This window comes from Primulina tabacum, chromosome 4 (assembly GCF_025594145.1).
Source record: "Primulina tabacum isolate GXHZ01 chromosome 4, ASM2559414v2, whole genome shotgun sequence".
Classification (NCBI taxonomy): Eukaryota; Viridiplantae; Streptophyta; class Magnoliopsida; order Lamiales; family Gesneriaceae; genus Primulina; species Primulina tabacum.
The window spans coordinates 29196022-29217323 of record NC_134553.1 but is presented as its reverse complement, the minus strand read 5'-3'; the positions used below and the strand labels follow the sequence as shown (position 1 = coordinate 29217323).

The 21302-nt window shown below is 34.8% G+C and overlaps 2 protein-coding genes across 9 annotated transcripts; both read left to right on the top strand.

Moving 5' to 3' along the window:
* The first annotated feature begins 12655 nt into the window (after positions 1-12655).
* LOC142541940 (uncharacterized) lies at positions 12656-15948 on the top strand. The gene is made up of 5 exons (XM_075648385.1): positions 12656-14670; positions 14752-15060; positions 15137-15236; positions 15319-15514; positions 15641-15948. Exons 1-5 carry the CDS (start codon positions 13040-13042, stop codon positions 15946-15948), a joined length of 2544 nt encoding a protein of 847 aa, XP_075504500.1. The 5' UTR covers positions 12656-13039.
* LOC142543203 (uncharacterized) lies at positions 15387-21004 on the top strand. 8 transcript variants are annotated; one of them, XM_075650305.1, is made up of 14 exons: positions 16372-16569; positions 16706-16822; positions 17039-17113; positions 17235-17351; positions 17417-17491; positions 17621-17695; positions 17771-18034; positions 18114-18317; positions 18397-18489; positions 18561-18662; positions 18759-19112; positions 20273-20509; positions 20599-20668; positions 20766-21004. In XM_075650305.1, exons 7-11 carry the CDS (start codon positions 17993-17995, stop codon positions 18909-18911), a joined length of 594 nt encoding a protein of 197 aa, XP_075506420.1. In that variant the 5' UTR covers positions 16372-16569; positions 16706-16822; positions 17039-17113; positions 17235-17351; positions 17417-17491; positions 17621-17695; positions 17771-17992; the 3' UTR covers positions 18912-19112; positions 20273-20509; positions 20599-20668; positions 20766-21004. The 8 variants fall into 8 exon arrangements, with proteins under 8 accessions (XP_075506425.1, XP_075506420.1, XP_075506418.1 ...); XM_075650303.1 differs by having other exon boundaries at positions 19500-20509; XM_075650304.1 differs by having other exon boundaries at positions 18759-19203; positions 19936-20509.
* Positions 21005-21302: the final 298 nt, after the last annotated feature.

Sequence of the window (21302 nt, the reverse complement as noted above, 5' to 3'; positions counted from 1 at the left end):
GGGATCCCGGTGTGAATAAGACGTCACTGTCTGTCACCTACCCTCCCAATCGGGGTAACTGTACGTCTTATTCCTAGACTTCGGTCATGTCTGTATCGAATGTCTACAATCGGAGGATGTCTGCTCCTACGCGTCGATACACCGAACGTCTAGAAGTTTGGCAAATCTGCCGCCAATGACTCTCCTATCTCAAATGCATGAATATAAATCTATAAATGCATAATCATATCAAAATATTTGAATATAATCTATAAACAAATCATAGTCATATCAAAAGACAAGCAACTAATCTAGTATGTGATTTTGTTGGGAAATTCAAATTGAATCTTATTTGAGTTGTGTCTTCCCCAAACAAAACATGCATTATACCTTCTTGTCGTTGGAATCAATCGAGATCTCGAAGTCGAATATAAAGTCTGTCACTTCAATCTGAAATGGAAATGTATAGATGTACTCTATCAAGATACAATTCAAAGTAAGTCTGATACAACTCATTATTCAATCACAATATAATCTCGACGGCATAACAGTGTAGTTCTTGATACAAATCAACTCAATTATCATTACTCAATAATAATCCACTTAATCCTCAACACATCTCCATCATAGTTTCAGAATCTGCATGTTGCGACTTTGATTGTTGCACTCCCAAGAGCAGGTTGTCCACAAGTAGTATAATTCGGTGAGTCCGAATATCGTATCCACAGGGAAGCTAAGGTAATTACAAGTCCACTACAATGTCTTTTTGTTTTGTTTTTGTTTTTGTTTCTTTTTAATTTTAATTGTTTGAATCTTTAATGGGTAAATTTTAATTGTTCAAATTTTAGTTTAAGTAGTTGAGATTAAAGGATCCATTCTTGGTATTTTAATAAAGTTAACATTAACGAACATTATTGAAATCCACTTAATAAAATGGTTCCAATATATTAAATAATCATATTTATATTATGTTATATATTATTATCTTATAAGTATATAATATATACCAAAACTTATAAATGTGGTCAAGTATTTATTGTGCTATATAAATTTGTAAACACTGAATCAAGGTTCCCACTTTAAATGGTTGGTAAAACCAAACTAACATTTAAATGGTACCAAGAAATTAATATTATGATATATTTATATATAGTAAATCAAGGTTCCCACTTTAAATGGTTGGTAAAACCAAACAAACATTTAAATGGTTCCAAGAATTTAATATTATAATATATTCATATATAATAAATCAAGGCATCCACTTTAAATGGTTGGTAACACCAAACTAACATTTAAATGGTTCCAAGAATTTAGTGTAACATATAGCAACAATAAATCAAAACTCCCACTTATAAGTAGGGTATAAAAATGCTTAAAGAAATAAATAATGATTAAATAATATAAAACATAGATTCTTACCTTTTAGTAAACTTATTATCATGCCAAGAGTTTCACCTTTTCATTTCAACTTTAGGAAGTTAGCTATTCATTATTCAAAGTGTAAAACTTTGAATATGAAATTAACATGCTAATTATATTTAAATGAAGAAATAAAGGAAAAATATAGAGAGAAATATTATGAACTCAAAGGTTTGGTCATAGAATGAGGGATATCTTAATACATTACAATGCACCCCTATTTATAGCCAAATTTAGGGAGACAACCACAAATAAAATATTATTTTTTTACACAAAAGTCTTCATTGGTGTTCCAAGATATTATATTATATTACACATCACTTTTGAAAATCTTCTTCTTTGAATTTGCTTCTTCACATAAAAAGAAACATGTGGATAATTGAGTTGTCTAGTTGTGGTATTTTTATCAAATCATTTGACCAAGTAATTTGAGAGATATGGTCAAAATACTAGAGCATGATAAAACTGCCACTCCTTTGGTAACTTTATTTGTTGCTTAATTTGATCCCAATTGTGAGAGGATTTTTATCTCATGCTTGACACCAATATTGTAGATATTAACATCAACTTTCTACAGGTCCATGAATCATCTTAATCCCATTTGCAACGCCAATTTTAATTTTGTTTTATCGAACCTGTAAAAAATAGTAAAAACTTGTAATTACACAACAACTTATATTTTATACAATTTATTATAAAACATATAATATTTAAACATTTAATAAAACAAAAACTATATATTTATATTATAAAACATTTAATTAATGTACAATTTTTATGTTTATCACTGCACAATCTCATACACATATCGGTACTGAAAATCGTAACAATATCATGTGCCATCATTTTCTAAATTCGTTTACGTTTCTATGATGTCTGTAACATCTATAATCCAAAGAACATATAATCACAAGCATATCAGCATTTCTCCAACATGTATACTTCGAAACATGTTAAAACTTAACCAAACTTACATCCTTTTGTAGCCCTTAAAGAGAGGAGCAAGATTCTATGCTTGGATCAAAGTTTGGATGAATATATCTTGCACAAGCTCAATTATAGGATTAAAAGGACCTTGAACTTAAAAGGAAAATTCCTCTCGATTCTTTGTTGTTCAGACATGAGGAATGAAAGACACCACATTATATTGCATGTTCAAGGGCAAGTGTCCTTATTTTCAAGTAACACGTAAGACCGCGGGTGCGCTACTTCTCCGACCGCAGGTGCGCCCAAGCTTCGGCAGGTCTTTTCATTTTTAAAATTCGACGACCGCGGTTGCGGTGTCCTGGGGACCACGGGTGCGTTCTTGCTCCGCATAAAATTTCCTACCCTACTGGCCATGCACCGCGGGTGCGGTACTTCTTCACCGCGGGTGCGGTGTCCCTACTGTAAAATTGGCCAACTTTCTGTCCATGCACCGCGGGTGCGGTGCTTCTCTAGGCGCTGGGGCGGTCTCCCTTCAAACAACATTTCATCTTTGCATTTTAAATATGACCATCTAGGGCATTACATTTCTCCCCTCTTAGATATTAGTTCGTCCTCGAACTTGAAATCAATTTATCAAAGCGAGTAATAGCAGCATTAAAATCCAAAAGCTGAATAAATACTCACATCATGAGAATAACTCGGGATATTTCTGTCTCATATCTGCTTCTGTCTCCCAAGTCGCTTCCTCGGTGCCATGACGACTCCACTCAACCTTCACTAGCGGAATAGTCTTCGTTCTGAGCTGCTTTTCTTTCCGATCCAGAATCTGTATCGGTTGTTCAATATAACTCAACGTTTGATCCAGCTCAGCTTCGTCAGCCGAATGACATGAGAATAATCTGGCATGTATCTACGCAGCATCGATACATGAAAAACGTCATGTATCCCGGGTAGAGAAGGAGGAAGAGCCAGTCGATATGCTCGATCGCCAATCTTCTCAAGAATCTCGTATGGACCGATCTATCTAGGCGACAATTTCCCACGCTTGCCAAATCTGACAATGCCTCTGAAGGGAGAAATCTTCAAGAATACTCTGTCCCCTTTTTCAAATACAAGCGATCTACGTCTGATATTGGCATATTTGGCTTGCCTATCCTGTGCCGTCTTCATCCTCTTCTGAATCATCTTTACTTTCTATGTCATCTCACGGATCATATCAGGTCCAAGTTCTGGTACCCCAGATATATCATTCCAATATAGAGGAGATCTGCACTTTTTGCCATATAATGCTTCAAAGGGTGCCATCTCTATACTCGTTTGATAGCTGTTGTTGTACGAAAATTCACACAACGGTAGTGAATCTTGCCAACTAGTGCCAAAGTCTAGCACTACAGCACTCAACATGTCCTCTAAAGTCTGGATAGTCCGCTCTGACTGTCCATCTGTCTGTGGATGATAAGCAGTACTCAGGTGCAATGTCGTACCTAAAGCCTGCTGCAAACTGTGCCAAAAGTGTGAAGTGAATCGTGGATCACGATCTGATACGTTAGACTTCGGCATACCATGTAATCTGACTACCTCTCGAACATATATCTCAGCCATCTGATCATGTCTGTACGTCATTCTGTACGGAATAAAACACGCTGATTTGGTTAATCTGTCTATCACAACCCAAATCGCATCACAACCCCGGGATGATCGAGGTAACTTCGTCACGAAATCCATGGAAATGTGATCCCATTTCCATTCTAGAATAGACAAACTCTGAAGTAAACCTCCGGAATTCTTTCTTTCGGCCTTCACCTGTTGGCAATTTAAGCATTTAGACACATATTCGGCAATATCTTATGTGGGGACCCGGACGCTAATTCATTCCTTAATCGTCTTTAGGAATAATCAAACAATTATAATAAACAGGGTCTAAATTTTTTTTTTTTAAATACAAAGCGGAAACGTAATGTAATTCAATTTAATTTACATATTAACCATAAACATACAAATCTTGTACTATCTACAAGAATTCAACTAGGTTCAACTATATATCAGTGCTGAATCCTAAGTTGCTTCGAAGCCCGGATCTCCACGCTATCTAGTCCAGCCTCGTTTTCTTCTTGACCCTGATCCTATCCCACTTGTTGTCATGCACACATACAAACAAGACAACAGCCGGATAACTCCGGTGAGAATTACATTCTCAGTATAAATCATGTATACATGCAATCATAAAACAATATATCTAACATGTATTCAAATCAGAATATAAGTCCATATCAAGAATAAATCATATTCTAAACATGTACCATCATCAGGAACATAATTCACCATGTACCATATTCAGGAACATAATCAACATAACTCGATATAAACAGTCAATTAGACTCATGACGTCAAATTTAAGACTAGACTCAATCCTAGTCTAGGGATCCCAGTTTCCAGAAGTAGCATTCCCATATCGACCAACAGTAATAGAAAAGACTCCAGTTCTATCCACGTCGATAGGGTATCGATCACCAGTAATAGAAGAAGCTCTGATTCTATCCACATCGATATAGTATCGATCACCAGTAATAGAAGAAACTCCAATTCTATCCACATCGATAGCCAATCATCCGGTGACAGACTTTGGTACTATCGCCAATACACTATCTTGTGACATCGTGCAATGTGCCCGTGGCGATCCCACCACTATCAGGCACTTCTGTCCCAAGATACTAATCTAATACCTGCTATCTATCAATCAAGAGAACAAGTATATCAATAAAATCAATACAATAAGGTAAAGTATGTGATTTAGGGAAAACTTGAGTCAAACCTCACTCGAGTTGTGCAATCCCAACTCAACATTAATTTATACCTTTCTCTTCTCGCTCTGACGAAGACGAAGTCCTGCCTTCAATCATGTTCATTCTCAATCTGGTAATAACAATACCGAGCAGACACAATATCAGTATATAACTCAATTCAAAACCTGTTCTGATTAATACTCAAATCAAAACATAATATGATCAATGCCCATCGACATATGATATCACAATACCATCTCAATCCATACCGAATCTGATCAATATCAATCAACTGATGTTTCGACGGCATAACAATACAGTCTCGATAACCCCGTCAATTCCAACACCACAGTTATAATACCAGAACTCATAATCAATATCGGTGCAATTCATAATTTCAATAACAACACCAATCTGATATCGAATCTCAGTTAATCAATTCCAAAAATCATAACAATTACATAATCAGTCTGTTTCTTAATCTGACTTCGATTCTATGATGTCTAACATGTCAAGAACATCATATATGAATCCCATTCAATTCTGACAACATCTGTGGGGACCCGGGCTCTAACTCAATTCTTTTTGGGATTAATCGGATCATTATTCAATATGTGGGTCAAATTTTCGCTTTTTAACATTAATTCAAATGTACATACTAAGCATAATATCTTTCTTTATTTAATTACAACACATATAATATACATGTCATGTTTTACTACCAACACATCACTAGGGTTTAATACAAACCATAAACTACAAGTAGTACAAATCTAGTACAACATCACTATTGATCTTCTGCGCCCGTAGTCACCTCGCTATCTTGATCTCTCATCTCTGTCGCGACCCTGATCCTGCCCCACCTGTTGTTATGCACACATACAGACATAACAACAGCCGGAAACTCCGGTGAGAACAAATCCCAGTATAAAACATGTATACATGCTGATACGAAATCATAAATCATGCATGAAAGCAATAACAATGGCTCCATAGTCTATGAAACCGATCTATCTAAACATGCAACTCAAATCAAATCATGTCCTGACTCGAATCGACTCTACTCTAGGGATCCCGGTGTGAATAAGACGTCACTGTCTGTCATCTACCCTCCCAATCGGGGTAACTGTACGTCTTATTCCTAGACTTCAGTCAAGTCTGTATCGAATGTCTACAATCGGAGTGAATCTGATCCGAAGCGTCGATACCACCGAACACATCTAGTTTGGCAAGTCTGCCAATGACTCTCCTATCTCAAAGGCTTGAATATAAATCTATAAATAAGGTATCATCATATCAAGAGATTTGAATATAAATCTATAAACAAATCACAATCATATCAAAAGATAACAATAATTCTAGTATGTGATTTTGTTGGGAAACTCAAATTGAATCTCATTTGAGTTGTGTCTTCCCCAAACAAAACATGCATTATACCTTTCGTCGCACAATCTCTGTCGATATCGAAGTCTCGATGTCAAAGTCGCCAATACAAATCTGAAATGGCATCATCAATGTACATTCTATCAAGCTCTAGTATACCTCAATACACATGAGATTCAATATTTCATTTCAATGCAATTTCGACGGCATAACGGCGGATTCTCGATATACCGATAAACTCATATAACAGTAATCAATAACCATAATCCAAAATCTTCATGAATCACATGTACTATTTTGAAATCTGCACCATCTCAATTCCATACATGCTGGAAAATCATAACAATCACATATAGTATTATTTCTTCTATCTCTTTTTCCACTATATGTTCACAACAATCATAAGAACACAAAATAGAAACCAAATCTGATTTCCTTTAACAGCTCAACTTCAAAACATGCTGATCTTAATAAAACATATACCCTTTTGAAGCCCTTGATGCAAGGAGCAAGAATCTATACTTGGAATGAAGTTTGGATGTGTAATTCTTTCAAAATCCTAACCTTGAAGCATATGGAATTGAAGTTTCTCCCCACTCTCTCTCGTTTCTCAGCTGATGGAAGTGGAGAGAAATGAATCAGCACATTTCTATATATATATACCATGCCATGTGTCAACTTGAGAAACAAAGGTGGCTTTCTCGCATGCAGCACTGCGGGTGCGGTCACTCTTTACCGCGGGTGCGCTGTGCCCACGGCATGCCTTTCATTTTCTGAAATTCGACGACCGCGGGTGCGGTACATATAAGACCGCGGGTGCGGTGACATTACCGCGGGTGCGGTACATATAAGACCGCGGGTGCGGTGACATTACCGCGGGTGCGTTTACGTTAGCACCGCGGGTGCAGTGTCATTTCTGTAATTAATTCCCAACTCTCTGTCCCTCAACCGCGGGTGCACTCTGTCTTGGACCGCGGGTGCGGTGACCCTACTGTAAAATGATCAATTTTTTGTCCATGCACCGCAGGTGCGGCATCAGAAGGGGCGCGGGTGCGGTCTTTTCTTCAAGCAATACTTCATCTTTTCATTTTATCCACATACAAACTAGGGCATTAATTTCAAAACATATCAAAACGTAGTAAAACTTACGTCCAGTTGTAGCTGTCGTCGCTAGGAACACGGTACTGTCCTCGGATTAGAAATCTAACAGACGGATTTCGCAAAATCGCGATTAAAATGCCACGGAAAATTTTCTTAAAGATTCCTTCGATTTCCTCTTTCTCTCTTCTGAAGAAATATGCATGTTTATATATATATATATATATATACCACGCATGCAGCAAGGCAAGTGGCCTGCTCCCTCGAGTAACACGTCTCGCGCATATGCGCGACATCTTTCGGCGCATATGCGCGAGACACAATTTCTCAGCGCGTGTGTCTCGGCATCTCTCACGCATATGCGCACCTTCCGTTGCGCATGTGCGCCGAACTCACTGCCCTGCTCGCGCATATGCGCCCGTTCACGTCGCGCATATGCGCCGAGCATTTCCTTGGCTACTGGACACCTCGCGCATATGCGCGCCCACACGCCGCGCATATGCGCGGGGTCTTCTGTCCACTCCGCGCAAGACTCGCGCATCACGTCACGCATGTGCGCGAGCACACCTCCTTGCACATACATTTTGCGTCTTTTCTTACCTTTCCCGGTCCACTCTGTTCCGTCTATAATTACCTTGATTAATCAATAAATCATTCCAGAATAATCTTATATTACGGTAAATATACCCCAAATCATTTCCGATTACGGTAATCAAATTCTCGGGCCTTACATTTCTCCCCCTCTAAGATATGATTTCGTACTCGAAATCACAGACAATCAAATCAGATAAGGAAAGAATGTATAATAGAGGTTACTTCAGCAAATTCATTCTATCAAACTATTCTGATAAAATTACTTGCAAATACTGGCTATACAACACTCGTATATACCAATCAACAGCTCATACCAACTCAATATCATCAGCTGTTATCAAATGCAATCTCAGATATCACCGTAATATCATTCCCATTCAGCGGAAATCTACAGAACTCACCGTACAATGTCTCGTCTGTAGCTATCTCAATACCCATTTGATAGCTATCATTATACAATAATTCATAAAGTGACAAGACATCAGGTCACCAGTGCTAAAATCCAGCACTACAGTTCCTGGATATCCTCCAGTATCTAGATAGTTCACTCCGACTATCCGTCAATCTATAATCCATAGATAAAAAATCATGCTATACATTCTGCCAAAGTACAAAATCAACCAAAAATCATGGTATGATATAATCAACTCTGGCATTCAATACTATTTGACCCCCTTTTCTGAGATATTTCTCAGTCATTTAGTCATATCTGTACGTCATCCGGTACGATATACATATGCAAATTTGAACAATCGTTCAATCATAACCACATCCTGGTATATTCTTGGCACGATTTCGGTAAATCTATCACCAGATCCATAGAAATATACTCCTATTTCTATTCAGGAATCGATAATCTGTATAACCAATTTCCTGGTTTCTATCTTCCTGTCTTCATCTGTCAGCGATTTAGACATTTCAATATAAATTCTGACAAAACTGAAGGAACTCTAATTCTATCCACACCGATATAATATCGATCACCAGTAATAGAAGAAGCTCCAATTCTATCCACACCGATACGACATCGATCAACAGTAATAGAAGAAACTCAAATTCTATCCACATCGATAGCCAATCATCCGGTGACAGACTTTGGCACTATCGCCAATACATTATCTTGTGACATCATGCAATGTGCCCGTGGCGATCCTGCCACTATCAGGCACTTCTGTCACAAGATTCCTTGTCTAATACCTGTTATCTATAAATCAAGAAAACAAGTATATCAATCAAATCAATGCAAATATCAATGCAATAAAGTAAAGTATGTGATTTAGGGAAACTCAAGTCTAAACCGACTTAAGTCGATCTCCCGATACCACATTGACTTATACCTTTCGTTTGTAGTCTCGGTCTGAAGCAATATCAATTCTGAACTCAAGACTGTCTCTGTAAATCTGAAACGACATATTGAGAATCATAATATCAATATTCCATTCTCAATTCAACATTGAATCTGATTAATCCGGATTTAACTCAAATCACAGTATAACGGCACAATCTCAGTATCCCCGTCAATACCATATAAACAGACATCAATTACAAATCATAACTCATATCCGATACAATCTATACTCCATCCATAATCCAAATCTGTCCGATTTCAGATCAATATAATCAGAAAATCATAACAACTCCATAATCAGTCCGTTACTTAATCTGACTTCGATTCTATGATGTCTAACATATCCAGAACATCATATATGACGTGTATGCAATTCCAACAACATCATAATTTCAAACATGTCAAAACGTAGTAAAACTTACGTCCAGTTATAGGCTGCGTTGATATGAACCCAATACTGCAGTCAGATTCAAAATCAGACGGACGGATTTTTCACAGAAGGCGTAAGGATTTTTCACAACTTCACAGAGACTTTTCTCGACTCTTTTCTCGGAAAAATGAAGGATTTTCGTACGTTTTGTATATATATATATATATACATTCACGCATGTAAAGAAAATGGCGAACTCTACGCGCAACACGTCTCGCGCATATGCGCGACCTAAATCGGCGCATATGCGCGAGACCTTCTGGTCTTCGCACATTTCTTCTCGGCAGCTCGCGCATATGCGCAACACCATCCGCGCATATGCGCGAGACTCTCCGGAGTTGTGATCGAACCTTCACACAAGCTCGCGCATATGCGCGCCTTTCTGTCGCGCATATGCGCGAGACCTTCTGTCAAATTCGCGCATGTGCGCGTCTCATATCGCGCATGTGCGCCGATGGTACTGTCCTCGCACATAAATTTTCACACGTTACTTCAAATCGTGTCTCGGTTAATCCTTTCATAATCATATCAAATTATAAATCAATAATTACAGATTACTAGGATTAAATTTCCGGGCATTACAAGCCGCTTCTCATTTTCAGATTTGTCCAGCCGCTCATCTCCGGTAAGTTCCGAATCCCTTGTTTTGGAAGAGATTTTGGTCACGGTTTTTTTTATGAGTGTTCGATTCATAGAGAAGAGGAGTTCGATTTTATAAGAGTGTTCGATTTTAGAAGAGGAGTTCGATTTTATAAGAGTGTTCGATTCATTTGATTCGCTTGATTGATTTATTGAGAATAAGTTGTGTACGATTTGAGTCACAATTTTTGTGATTACAAAGTTGATTCATAATATAAATATTGTTCTGTGTTCCTCTTTGTCTCTAAATATTTGCTTGATTGGTTTATGATATGGCTTGATTGGTTTATGTTATTCTCTTGATTGAGAAAAGAGGAGTGTTCCAATAACGTGTTAATGAATTCTCGCCGTTAAAATTGAGATACTTCAAATAGTTTATCGCTCTTTAATTGATTAAATTTATATCAAAGCTCTTTCATATTTATAAACTTCTTTAAACCTAAGTCTTACCTGTAAATAACTAGGAAACACTATGATCAAGGATTCAAGGTGATTATTCTATGAGTAAATTTTGACTTAACTTAGTAATTCACAGCCAGCTCTCAAAAAGAAAAAAAATCAGAAACATTGAGTTGTGGAAAAAAGAAATATAATACTGAAATTGAAAAATATCCAGAAAAAGATACTGAGTACTTGCATCACCTGCAGTATAAAATGTGGATACTAAAAGGACTATTTTACGAGCTATGTACCAATCACCATCCCTTGAAGCTGAAAAGTGAGGATGATTTCTCTTTAGGTGTTATATCTTCTTTTTTGTAGCATTCTAATGAGAGTTCCTGATTCTGTATAAATACAGTGTGTCAATTTAAAATTGCATGAAAAATATTTACTGGAAAATGCCCAAATCTGAATTCAAATGGAAACTGTGATAAATTTTTGAAAGAAATTTTAGTGAAAACACATGACTTTATTGGGTTAGCAAGAGTACTGTTAAACATATCTTAACCATAATCAGAACCCTAATAATTGTATGTTGGTTTGTTATGAATATGATTAAGATTTTCTAGTAATCAGTGCTATTATATGTAATCTGACCAACACTCATAAATAGAGAAAAGCCAGCTTCATTAAAGCCATTGACATATGGGCTTCATAATCTAACATATCACGAGATTCAAAGAGGTATGGGCTTCATAATCTAATTTACAAGATTTTATTCAAACAGGTGCATATTGACTATTGTTTTTTGCTTTATAAATAGAGGCTCTCGAATGTGGCATATGCTTGTTTATTCTTTTTGGGTACACAAATTTAATAAGAAACAATTCATTTTCTTAAGCTTCCAGGTGTGACCAATATGTAACTTAGCTGGATTACTAAGCATATTGAATTAAAATATATATATAAATAGTTGTCCATGTGTTATATTGGCCGGAAAGAAGTACATTTAGATGACAATATAGTAATAAATATTTGAATTTTGTCGTTCATTATCAACTATAATTTATTAATCAATAAACATTCGATCTAGTTATTGACGTTGATGACAAATTTCATATGTTCAATTAACATGATTTCAAAATATATCAATTATTAATATATGAAATTAATTTATAAAAAGTGATGATCTCAAAGCTAACTTATTTTCTTTAAAATGATTGAAAATAATAAAAATATATGAAATTACTTTATAAAAAAATATAGCTATCTATAAGAGATTTTTGGGTTTCACTCTAGTTTTCTTTTGTTCACATATTTTTTTGTTATTAAATTATTGTTGTGTTTTGAGACACTAATTGTATATATCTTGTTCGATATTTTACTCCCCACATACACAAATTATATATTTGTTTGCTGAACTAGTTTAAGTATATCTTTTTACCAGAATTGTGATGGATAAAAGTTGGATGTTTTTGCCGAGACAAACCAAGGAATACAGGAAAGGACTTGAGAGTTTCTTAGATTTTGCATTTTCTAATGCAAACATAAATGGAATGATTGCGTGTCCTTGTGCAAAATGTAAGATTGGCATATGTGTTTCAAGAAAGGATGCTTGTGATCATTTGACGGTTGATGGATTTATCAAAAGTTATACTCACTAGGTGGCTCATGAAGAGATAGCATGTAGTGCATCTTCAATATCTAGTTCTGTTCCATCTCGTGATGATGTAGATGATATGGAGGGATTAGTTCATGATGCTTTTGGGGTCACACAAAACGATGGTGATACAATCAATACAACAAGATTTGAAAAGGATAAAGAGATTCCAATCGGAGAGGCCGAGAAATTCTATAAAATAATTGATGATTCACAAAAGGAGTTATATCCCGGATGCAAGAAATTCTCAAAACTTTCATTCATCATTCGCTTGCTTCACTTAAAATGTCTTGGAAAAATTACCAATAAAATCTTCAATATGCTTTTGGATTTGTTGAGAGAAGCATTTCCAAATGCCATGAAAGATTTACCAGTCATACTATGAAGCAGAGAAATTGATGAAGCAATTAGGACTTGGTTATGAAAAGATCGATGCTTGTCCTAATGATTGCACTTTATACTGGCGGTTGGACGAAGAAAGAGTTCGATGCAAAACATGCAACGAGCCTAGATGGGAAACATCTGAAAATGATCCTATTGGTGACAAGAGGAAAGTTGCACGCAAGGTTTTATGGTATTTTCCAATAAAGCCTAGGTTACAACGTTTGTTCATGTCCTGCAAAACAGCAGTCCATATGAGATGGCATTCTGAATCTAGCACGAAAGACGGTTACATGCGACACCCAGCTGATTCCCCAGCTTGGCAAACGTTTGACCATAACCACCCTGAATTCGCAAAGGATCCCCGAAACATAAGGCTAGGATTAGCTTCAGATGGATTTAATCCATTCAAAAATATGAGTGTGGCGCATAGTACGTGGCCAGTCATTTTAGTGCCTTATAATCTTCCACCATGGATGTGTATGAAACAACCATACTTTATATTATCATTGCTAATACCTGGTCCATCTGCTCCTGGAAATAACATCGACATCTACTTGCAGCCCCTTATTGCAGATTTGAAGGATTTGTGGGAGGTAGGAGTGCAAACATATGATGCATCAACCAAGCAGAATTTTCAGTTGAATGCCGCATTATTATGGACTATAAGTGATTTTCCTGGATATGCCACCCTATCTGGATGGAGCACCAAAGGTAAATTTGCATGCCCAGTGTACCACAAATTTACACATTCACGCTGGTTAAAAAATGGTAGAAAATATTGTTATATGGGTCACCGCAAATTTTTGAACGGTGATCATGAGTTTCGCAAAGATGCTCAAAATTTTGATGGCACAGAAGAGTATGGAAGACCATCACCCATACTTTCGGGAGACACAGTGATCAACGAGTTGAAAAATTTTAATTTGAAATTTGGAAAAACAGTTGATGATAATCCAGAACTACCATTCAATTGGAAAAAGTTGAGTATTTTCTTCGATTTACCATATTGGAAAGATAATGTGGTACGCCACAATCTTGATTTTATGCATATTGAGAAGAATGTGTGCGAATCAATTTGTGGGACACTGCTGAATATGGAAGGAAAAACAAAAGATAATATTAAATCACGTCTTGATTTGCAAGAAATTGGAATAAGATCAGCACTTCATCCTATTGAGAAAGGACCAAGTAGAGTTTATCTGCCTTCAGCATGTTATTCAATGGGCAAAAATGAGAAGGGCACATTTTGCAAGGTTTTGAAAAAAGTTAAAGTTCCAGATGGCTATGCTTCTAACATTTCACGGTGTGTTCAAATGAAACCGGCAAAATTAATTGGTCTAAAAAGCCATGACAACCATATTTTTATGCAGCAGTTGTTGCCGATGGCACTACGTAGAACTTTGTCTAAATCAGTTCGGACTCCTTTGATTAGATTGAGTAGGTATTTCAGAGAGCTATGTTGTAAAGTAATTTCTTCTACTGATGTGGTTCGTCTAAGGAAAGATTTTGCGGTGATCCTCTGTCAATTGGAGAAGATTTTTCCTCCCTCATTTTTTGACATAATGATTCATTTGACTGTACATTTGGCTACTGAAGTACAACTTGCTGGACCAGTTTACTATCGTTGGATGTATCCAATTGAAAGGTAAAAACAATATTATTGATTTTGTTTTATTTAAATTATTATTTTCACTAAATAATAAAAAATTTATGATTTTGGTATAAGGTACTTGGGGACATTGAAGTCATATGTTCGAAATAGAAGTAGGCCAGAAGGATCCATTGCAGAGGGGTATTTGGCTGAGGAATGTTTGACATTCTGTTCTTTTTATTTAGCTGATTATGTAGAGACAAAATTCAATCAATCAACAAGAAATGATGAGACAACTATCGGCTCAACATTCGCATTGGACGTGTTTAAGGCCTCTGGTTATGCACTTGGAAAGCCCATTGCAACTAAGTTTCATAATGAGACATTAAAGAAGGCACATCAATATGTGTTATTCAACTGTCATCACATACAATCTTATATAGAGTATGTGATTATATATTTCATTGTGTTTAAATATATAATCATCGATGTTTATCAAATCATCTTTCTTAATTTGCAGTGAACACCGTCAGATTTTGAATCTTACTCATTCCGGTCTTCCACCACACCAAATTGAACGTATGCATAGTGAGTCTTTTGCCTCTTGGTTTGCCAAACATGTAAGTTTCTTTTGTAATTGGTCATTAAGGTTAAATATTATGATTTTTATACATAATTTATCAATTTTTTCTTGTGTGATAGATTGAAAATACAAATCCTTCACAAGATGATCCAGTATCAAATGATTTTAAATCACCCAGAGGCCCAAATTTCATAGGGATACGATATGAAAAATTCATTTCGAATGGATTTAGGTTTCATACAAAAGAAGTGGAACGCAAGAGAAAAACTCAGAATTGTGGTGTAATTGTTCGGGCTACCACTTCAAGTTATTCGAGTATATGATATCAGAATCCAGTATCAAGTGAACTTGATTATTATGGGATTTTGCAAAATGTGATTGAGTTAGATTATGAGGGAGGTCGAAGAGTTGTTTTATTTTAATGTGATTGGGTCTCCAAAGGCAAACAACTAAAACTGGATGAAGATGGTTTTATGTTGGCCAATTTTACAAATGTGAAGCGTCACAACGAGCCTTATATATTAGCATCCCAAGCCATGCAAGTTTTTTATGTGGAAGATCCAGCTGATTGTAATTGGCATGTAATTATCACCACCGATGCACGAGCAAAGTATAAAATGCAACCTATGGCAGATGTTGATACATATCTTCAAAGTTGTATTTGTAATCCTGAAGACGAGAATGAACATGAAGAAGTCGTTTGGGTTCGGGATGATGTCGCAGGAGTTGAAATTGATGTTGATGCATGATGAGATTTAGTTAACGATGAGATTTTTTCTTGCATATATAATTTTTTATGTTTAGTTAATATGATATAAAGTGAAACTAGTAGAGTGGATTTGCTGGATACTAGAATAATAATAACATTATATATTTTAATTTTATTTTTCACTATGTATCTTTTATTTATCATATCAAAGGATATAACTAACTTTTTTTTATCTTCAAGTTGTGGCTCTTGCTCTTGATAGGAATGGCTAGTGAGGGTCAAACTGTTGGAAAACCTCATTTTCAACATCAAGATAAGGCAAATAAACAATCTCGAATTATGATTGCCAATCACGCAGCTCGAAGTTCAAAAAAAGATAGCATGTAACTTTATACATCAAGGATATGTTTGCTGATTTTGTATTACTCTTATTGAACCTTTTGATTTTGTCTGAATTTTATGTACATTGTTCAAGTTGAGCAAGAGAACTCGGTAGCATGAATGATAGCGGAAAAGGTTAGCATTTTCTTGTTTATAATTAAAAACTCAACTTACTTATATTTTGGTGGTATCAAAACTTGTGCCGAAGTTCAAAACATACAAGGTATGTTGAATAACCAAATGGATGAAGTTTCAAAGCACCAACACAATGATTTACAAGGTATTAAATATAAAAAGATATGAAACTTATAGAATTTTATTTGAAACGATTAAGTTTGGATATGTATAATGCTTACTTCATGTTTTATTTATTCTATATAAAAGCATTTGTAATTTTTAACCTTTTCTTTTGATAGGAATGACTCGTAATAGTAAATTTTTTGAAAAATCTCATTTTCAACTTCGAGATGAGGAAGATACACAACCACGTATTATATCTGTCAATCATGTAACTCGAAATTCAAAAGAAAGAGGTATCATCGCATTTTACACAAAAACAATCTGTTTGTTGCTTGTGTATAACTCTTATTTGACCTTTTGCATTTGTATGAATGTTGTATACTTTGTTCAAGTCAGTCTTGCAAGAGAACTTGGTAATAACATGGTAGCTAGCGAAAAATGTTAGAACTTTGTTGCTTATAATTAAAACTTAACTTGCTTATATTTTGGTGGAGTTAATACTTGTGCAGAATGTCAAAACATACAAGGTATGCTAAATAACTAAAAGGATAAAGTTTCAAAGCAGCAACACAATGATGTACAAGGTATGATATATAAAAATATATGAAACTTAAGAATTTTTTATTTCAAAAGATTGAATTTTGATATAATTCGGTATAATGCTTGTTAATGCTTTATTTATCTTATATAACTTGCTTTTCATAGGAATGGCTCTTAAAAATAAAAATGTTGGAAAAACTCATTTTCAACTTCAAGATGAGACAAATACTCAACCACTGATTTTGATTGACAATCACCCAACTCGAAATTCAAAAGAAAGAGGTAGCATCTTATTTATAATTATAAACTCAATTTGCATATATGTTGTTGAAATAATGCTTGTGCAGATTGTCAAAGCATACAAGGTGCATCAAGAAACCAAATAGATGAAGCTTCAAATCAAAATGACATTGAATTACAAGGTAATATCCCAAAAATTAAGATATAGAAAGACGTGAAATTATAGTTTTTTAGTTCCGATGATTACATTTAGATATAACTTGTTATAATACTTACTTCATTCATTATTTATCCATATAAAAAACATACAGGTTTGACTTCTAGGATCACATTCAACAATAACCCACATGTTGAAAATGATTTTATGGACGAAGAATCTGATCAAGGTAACCTATACGAAAAATGTAATAACTCATTTCACTTTATTTATTCAATCATTTATTTCTCTTTTTTGCATCTAGATGTAGATAGCGAAAGTAATCTCTTGACGCTGAGAAGAAAACTAGAGGCCCTACATTTATGAAAGAAATTTGGGGTAGACCTAGCATGCTGCCACGTATTAAGATTCGATGTGATGATATGGGACGTCCTATTGGATCAAGAAGAAATAAATTTACTGATTTTTTGGGTACTTTGGCAAGAAATGGTAAATTTGTCCGATTGACGTGGAAGATTGGCATAAAATGCCCCTGGATAGTAAGAAAAAAATGCTAGATATTATAAAGGTAATTGAAATGTAATTGAATAATTTTGTTATTAAATAATTTTTTACTATGATGGTAAATTGTCTAAATGCCTTTGTAGGAAAAGCACGACCTTCCTCCTGGAACAGAAAGTTGGACGCTACGTTCAATAGCAACAAAATGGAGAAACTGGAAGTCAGAACTAAAAAAGAAGTATTATGATCCTGAGTTGCCAATGCAAGTTCTTCTTGAAGAAAGAGATAAAAGAGCTTTTGCAGAACAATATGTGAAACTAGTTGCTCAGTGGAACTCAGAAAAATCAAAGGTATACAATATTTTATATGTTTAGAAAAATGTTTATGTAGACATCTGTCTTGTGTACCAAGTTGAATTTAATGTATCAGGAGAGAAGTGAAAAAAATAAGATTGCTCGAAACCAAAAGATAATGAATCAGACAACTGGAAGAAGATCTTTCGCTCAAGTGCAACAAAAATTGGTAATTTATCTTATTAATCTTATAATTCTATATGCATTAGAATCTACAAACTTTTAACAATTACATATTAGAAAAAAGAAAAAGGGCGACCTCCATCAAGAGTTGAATTATTTCATGCCTGTTTCACTCATGTTAATGGAAGTCCCTCGGGCAACATTGTGGCAGAAAAATTGGTATGTTGTTTTATAAACTTCAACTAGATTACTTTCAAAGATATTTGTTTTCATAATCATTATGAATAAATTATGGATTTTGATTTTTTGGTGAAGGCTGCAATGAAAGAACTAGAAAATCAACTTCCTGAAGATGAGGATGATCAAATTGGTCAAAATGACGTATTTGCTCAAATCATTGGACCAGATAGATCAGGCCGAGTGCGTATGCTTGGTGATGGTGTTAACCCATCTGATTTAGGGGGATAAGTTCCAAGTCGTAGTACATGCAATCGAATAGTGATGGAGCAAAAGACAAAGTTAGAAAAAATGGATGAGCAAATTAGAAAACAAGGCCAACACATTGCAATGTTAGAATCAAAGATTTGCAATCAACCAAACCAAAACCTTGGTTCAAATTACAACAATATACAATACACAGCATCCTCCAGTAGTCCATTATCTCCAAGGGTAAAGTCTTTTTTCTAGTTTTATTACTTTATTATTATATTGAGTTAGTACTTTATTGATTCAGCATTGGGTTTTTGGTTTAAGAATATATGTTAGATCATCTAGTAGGCCTGGCGCGCCTAGGCGGGCCTATTTAAAAAAAAAAATTGGGCTTAACCTAGGCGCGCCTATTCAATACATAGTCTGATAGGATTCTTCTTTGAAAGATTAGTGAGTTAAAAATGGTATGGAAGAAACTGGTCTTTAGTACAGTTTGAATGTGTTTAATTTGTGTTCCATATTGTTTAACTTTTCTGGATAGTTTGCTCTAATTTCATCTTCTAGTTGCTCCGTTGTTTCATTTCATACTGGCATCAATTTTTTAATCACCTCAATCGTGTACCTCAGAAACTGTGTGCTTGGGGGCGTTACTCATTCATCAATCTCGCAGTAGAAGTTGGGTGATGTCTGATGATATGTTGCTCGTGAAAGTGTTTTGTGTGAGTGTTAAGCTATTAGGTAAACTACTGCACTGCAACATGTGGATTACGATTTACTTGTCTTACAAAGTGAAAACTAGTAGGTATGGCAGTGTAAGAATGAGGCATGTGGGGCATTATATATTTGCATTACTGCTGGAAGGATTTCTGATTTAGCTTATGCCTGAATGTTACACGAGCTGATATATTTGCAATAATGCTGGAACTAATTTCTGATTTCCGATAACTAGAATCACAGTCATTGTAAAATTAGTACTTTTCTTTCATGATCAATGCTCTTCTTGACTGGCTAATGTTAAATTCTTGAAGTTGTGCATATATGTGTTCTTAGCTGCTAGAATCAGGCCTCAATTTGAGATGATATCGTAGAATTTTATAACCTTGATATTATTTATTATTTGATGTGGCATAATGAGTTGGAATTTGCTTTTTTGTAAGTTATGTTTTGTGTGAGCTTATAATTATCTCGAGTTAGCCATTTATTGATTTAGATAGTATATTTTGGTTGAGAATATATATTACATGTATATTTGCTGTCATGAGTTAACTAATTTGAATGATGTTTCTTTATGTTTTTTTTGTTTTCTGGCTAGCTGGACATACTCATTAGCATAATGGTTGTTGATGATTGTACTTTATAATTGTTTTTATCAAAACTTTCTCTTTTTCACTTTCACGTAGATTGGATGTTCTGTCTCAATAAAAAGTCTATTTGATTCGACGAAAATTGTGGCAAAAGGAGTGGTTCGTAGCATGGATTCAAATACCGAAGTAGGAAGACAGACGTTGGGACCAAATTGGTGTGAAATACAAGTTCTAGTTGTCCTAGAAAAGGAAGAGAGTTTGATTAGGTCATATGATCTTTTACAAAAGGTTGGGGATACACTTGGAGGAATGATAGCTTGGCCTTGTCATTTGGTATGATATTCAACTTTTCATATAACTAGTATTTATTATTATGTCCGTCATGTTAGTATCTTTTAAACCAATATCAATTATATTTGCAGTTGACAGTTAATGAGAAAGATTTCTACTAGGTGCATTTGGATGAATAATAATTTTCCAGTTTATCATTTGGTATGATATTCACTAGTTGGAATTAAATTTTAATCTCTTTATTTTGTATTTCTTTAATTTTATTTCATTCATACAAATATATGAATTTTTATTGTAGAGGACAAGAATATTGGATTTTGATTAAGATGAGATGGTTGAATAATGAAGATGCGTCACAAGTTTGCTTATGTTTTGCTTTAGAAGACTTAATTGTTTGTTAGTTCTTAAACTAAATACATTTGGTATATTTGTTGGGATATAGATGTTTTTCGAGATAACAAATTTGTCAGTCTTATACATTAATGATTGCAAAATTAATGACAATTATTGATTAGCAATTTAATTTCTATTTTAAAATTTTTTATTTGTATTTATGTTAATTTGTTATATCTTTAAATATTATATCATGAAAATATTGAAAATCGATGGCATTTCATAAATATGACATTTTTTATGTCACAATAGAACATTAAATCATGTACATAAAAAATGTCATTATAAAACTCATATGGAGACATTTCAAAAAGTCATTATAAACAACTATTAATGACAATTTTCAATATCCTTATATACTAATATAGAAGACATTTGTAAGTGTCATTACAGATTACATAATGAGACATTGTAAATTAACCTTATAACATATCATTAGTGA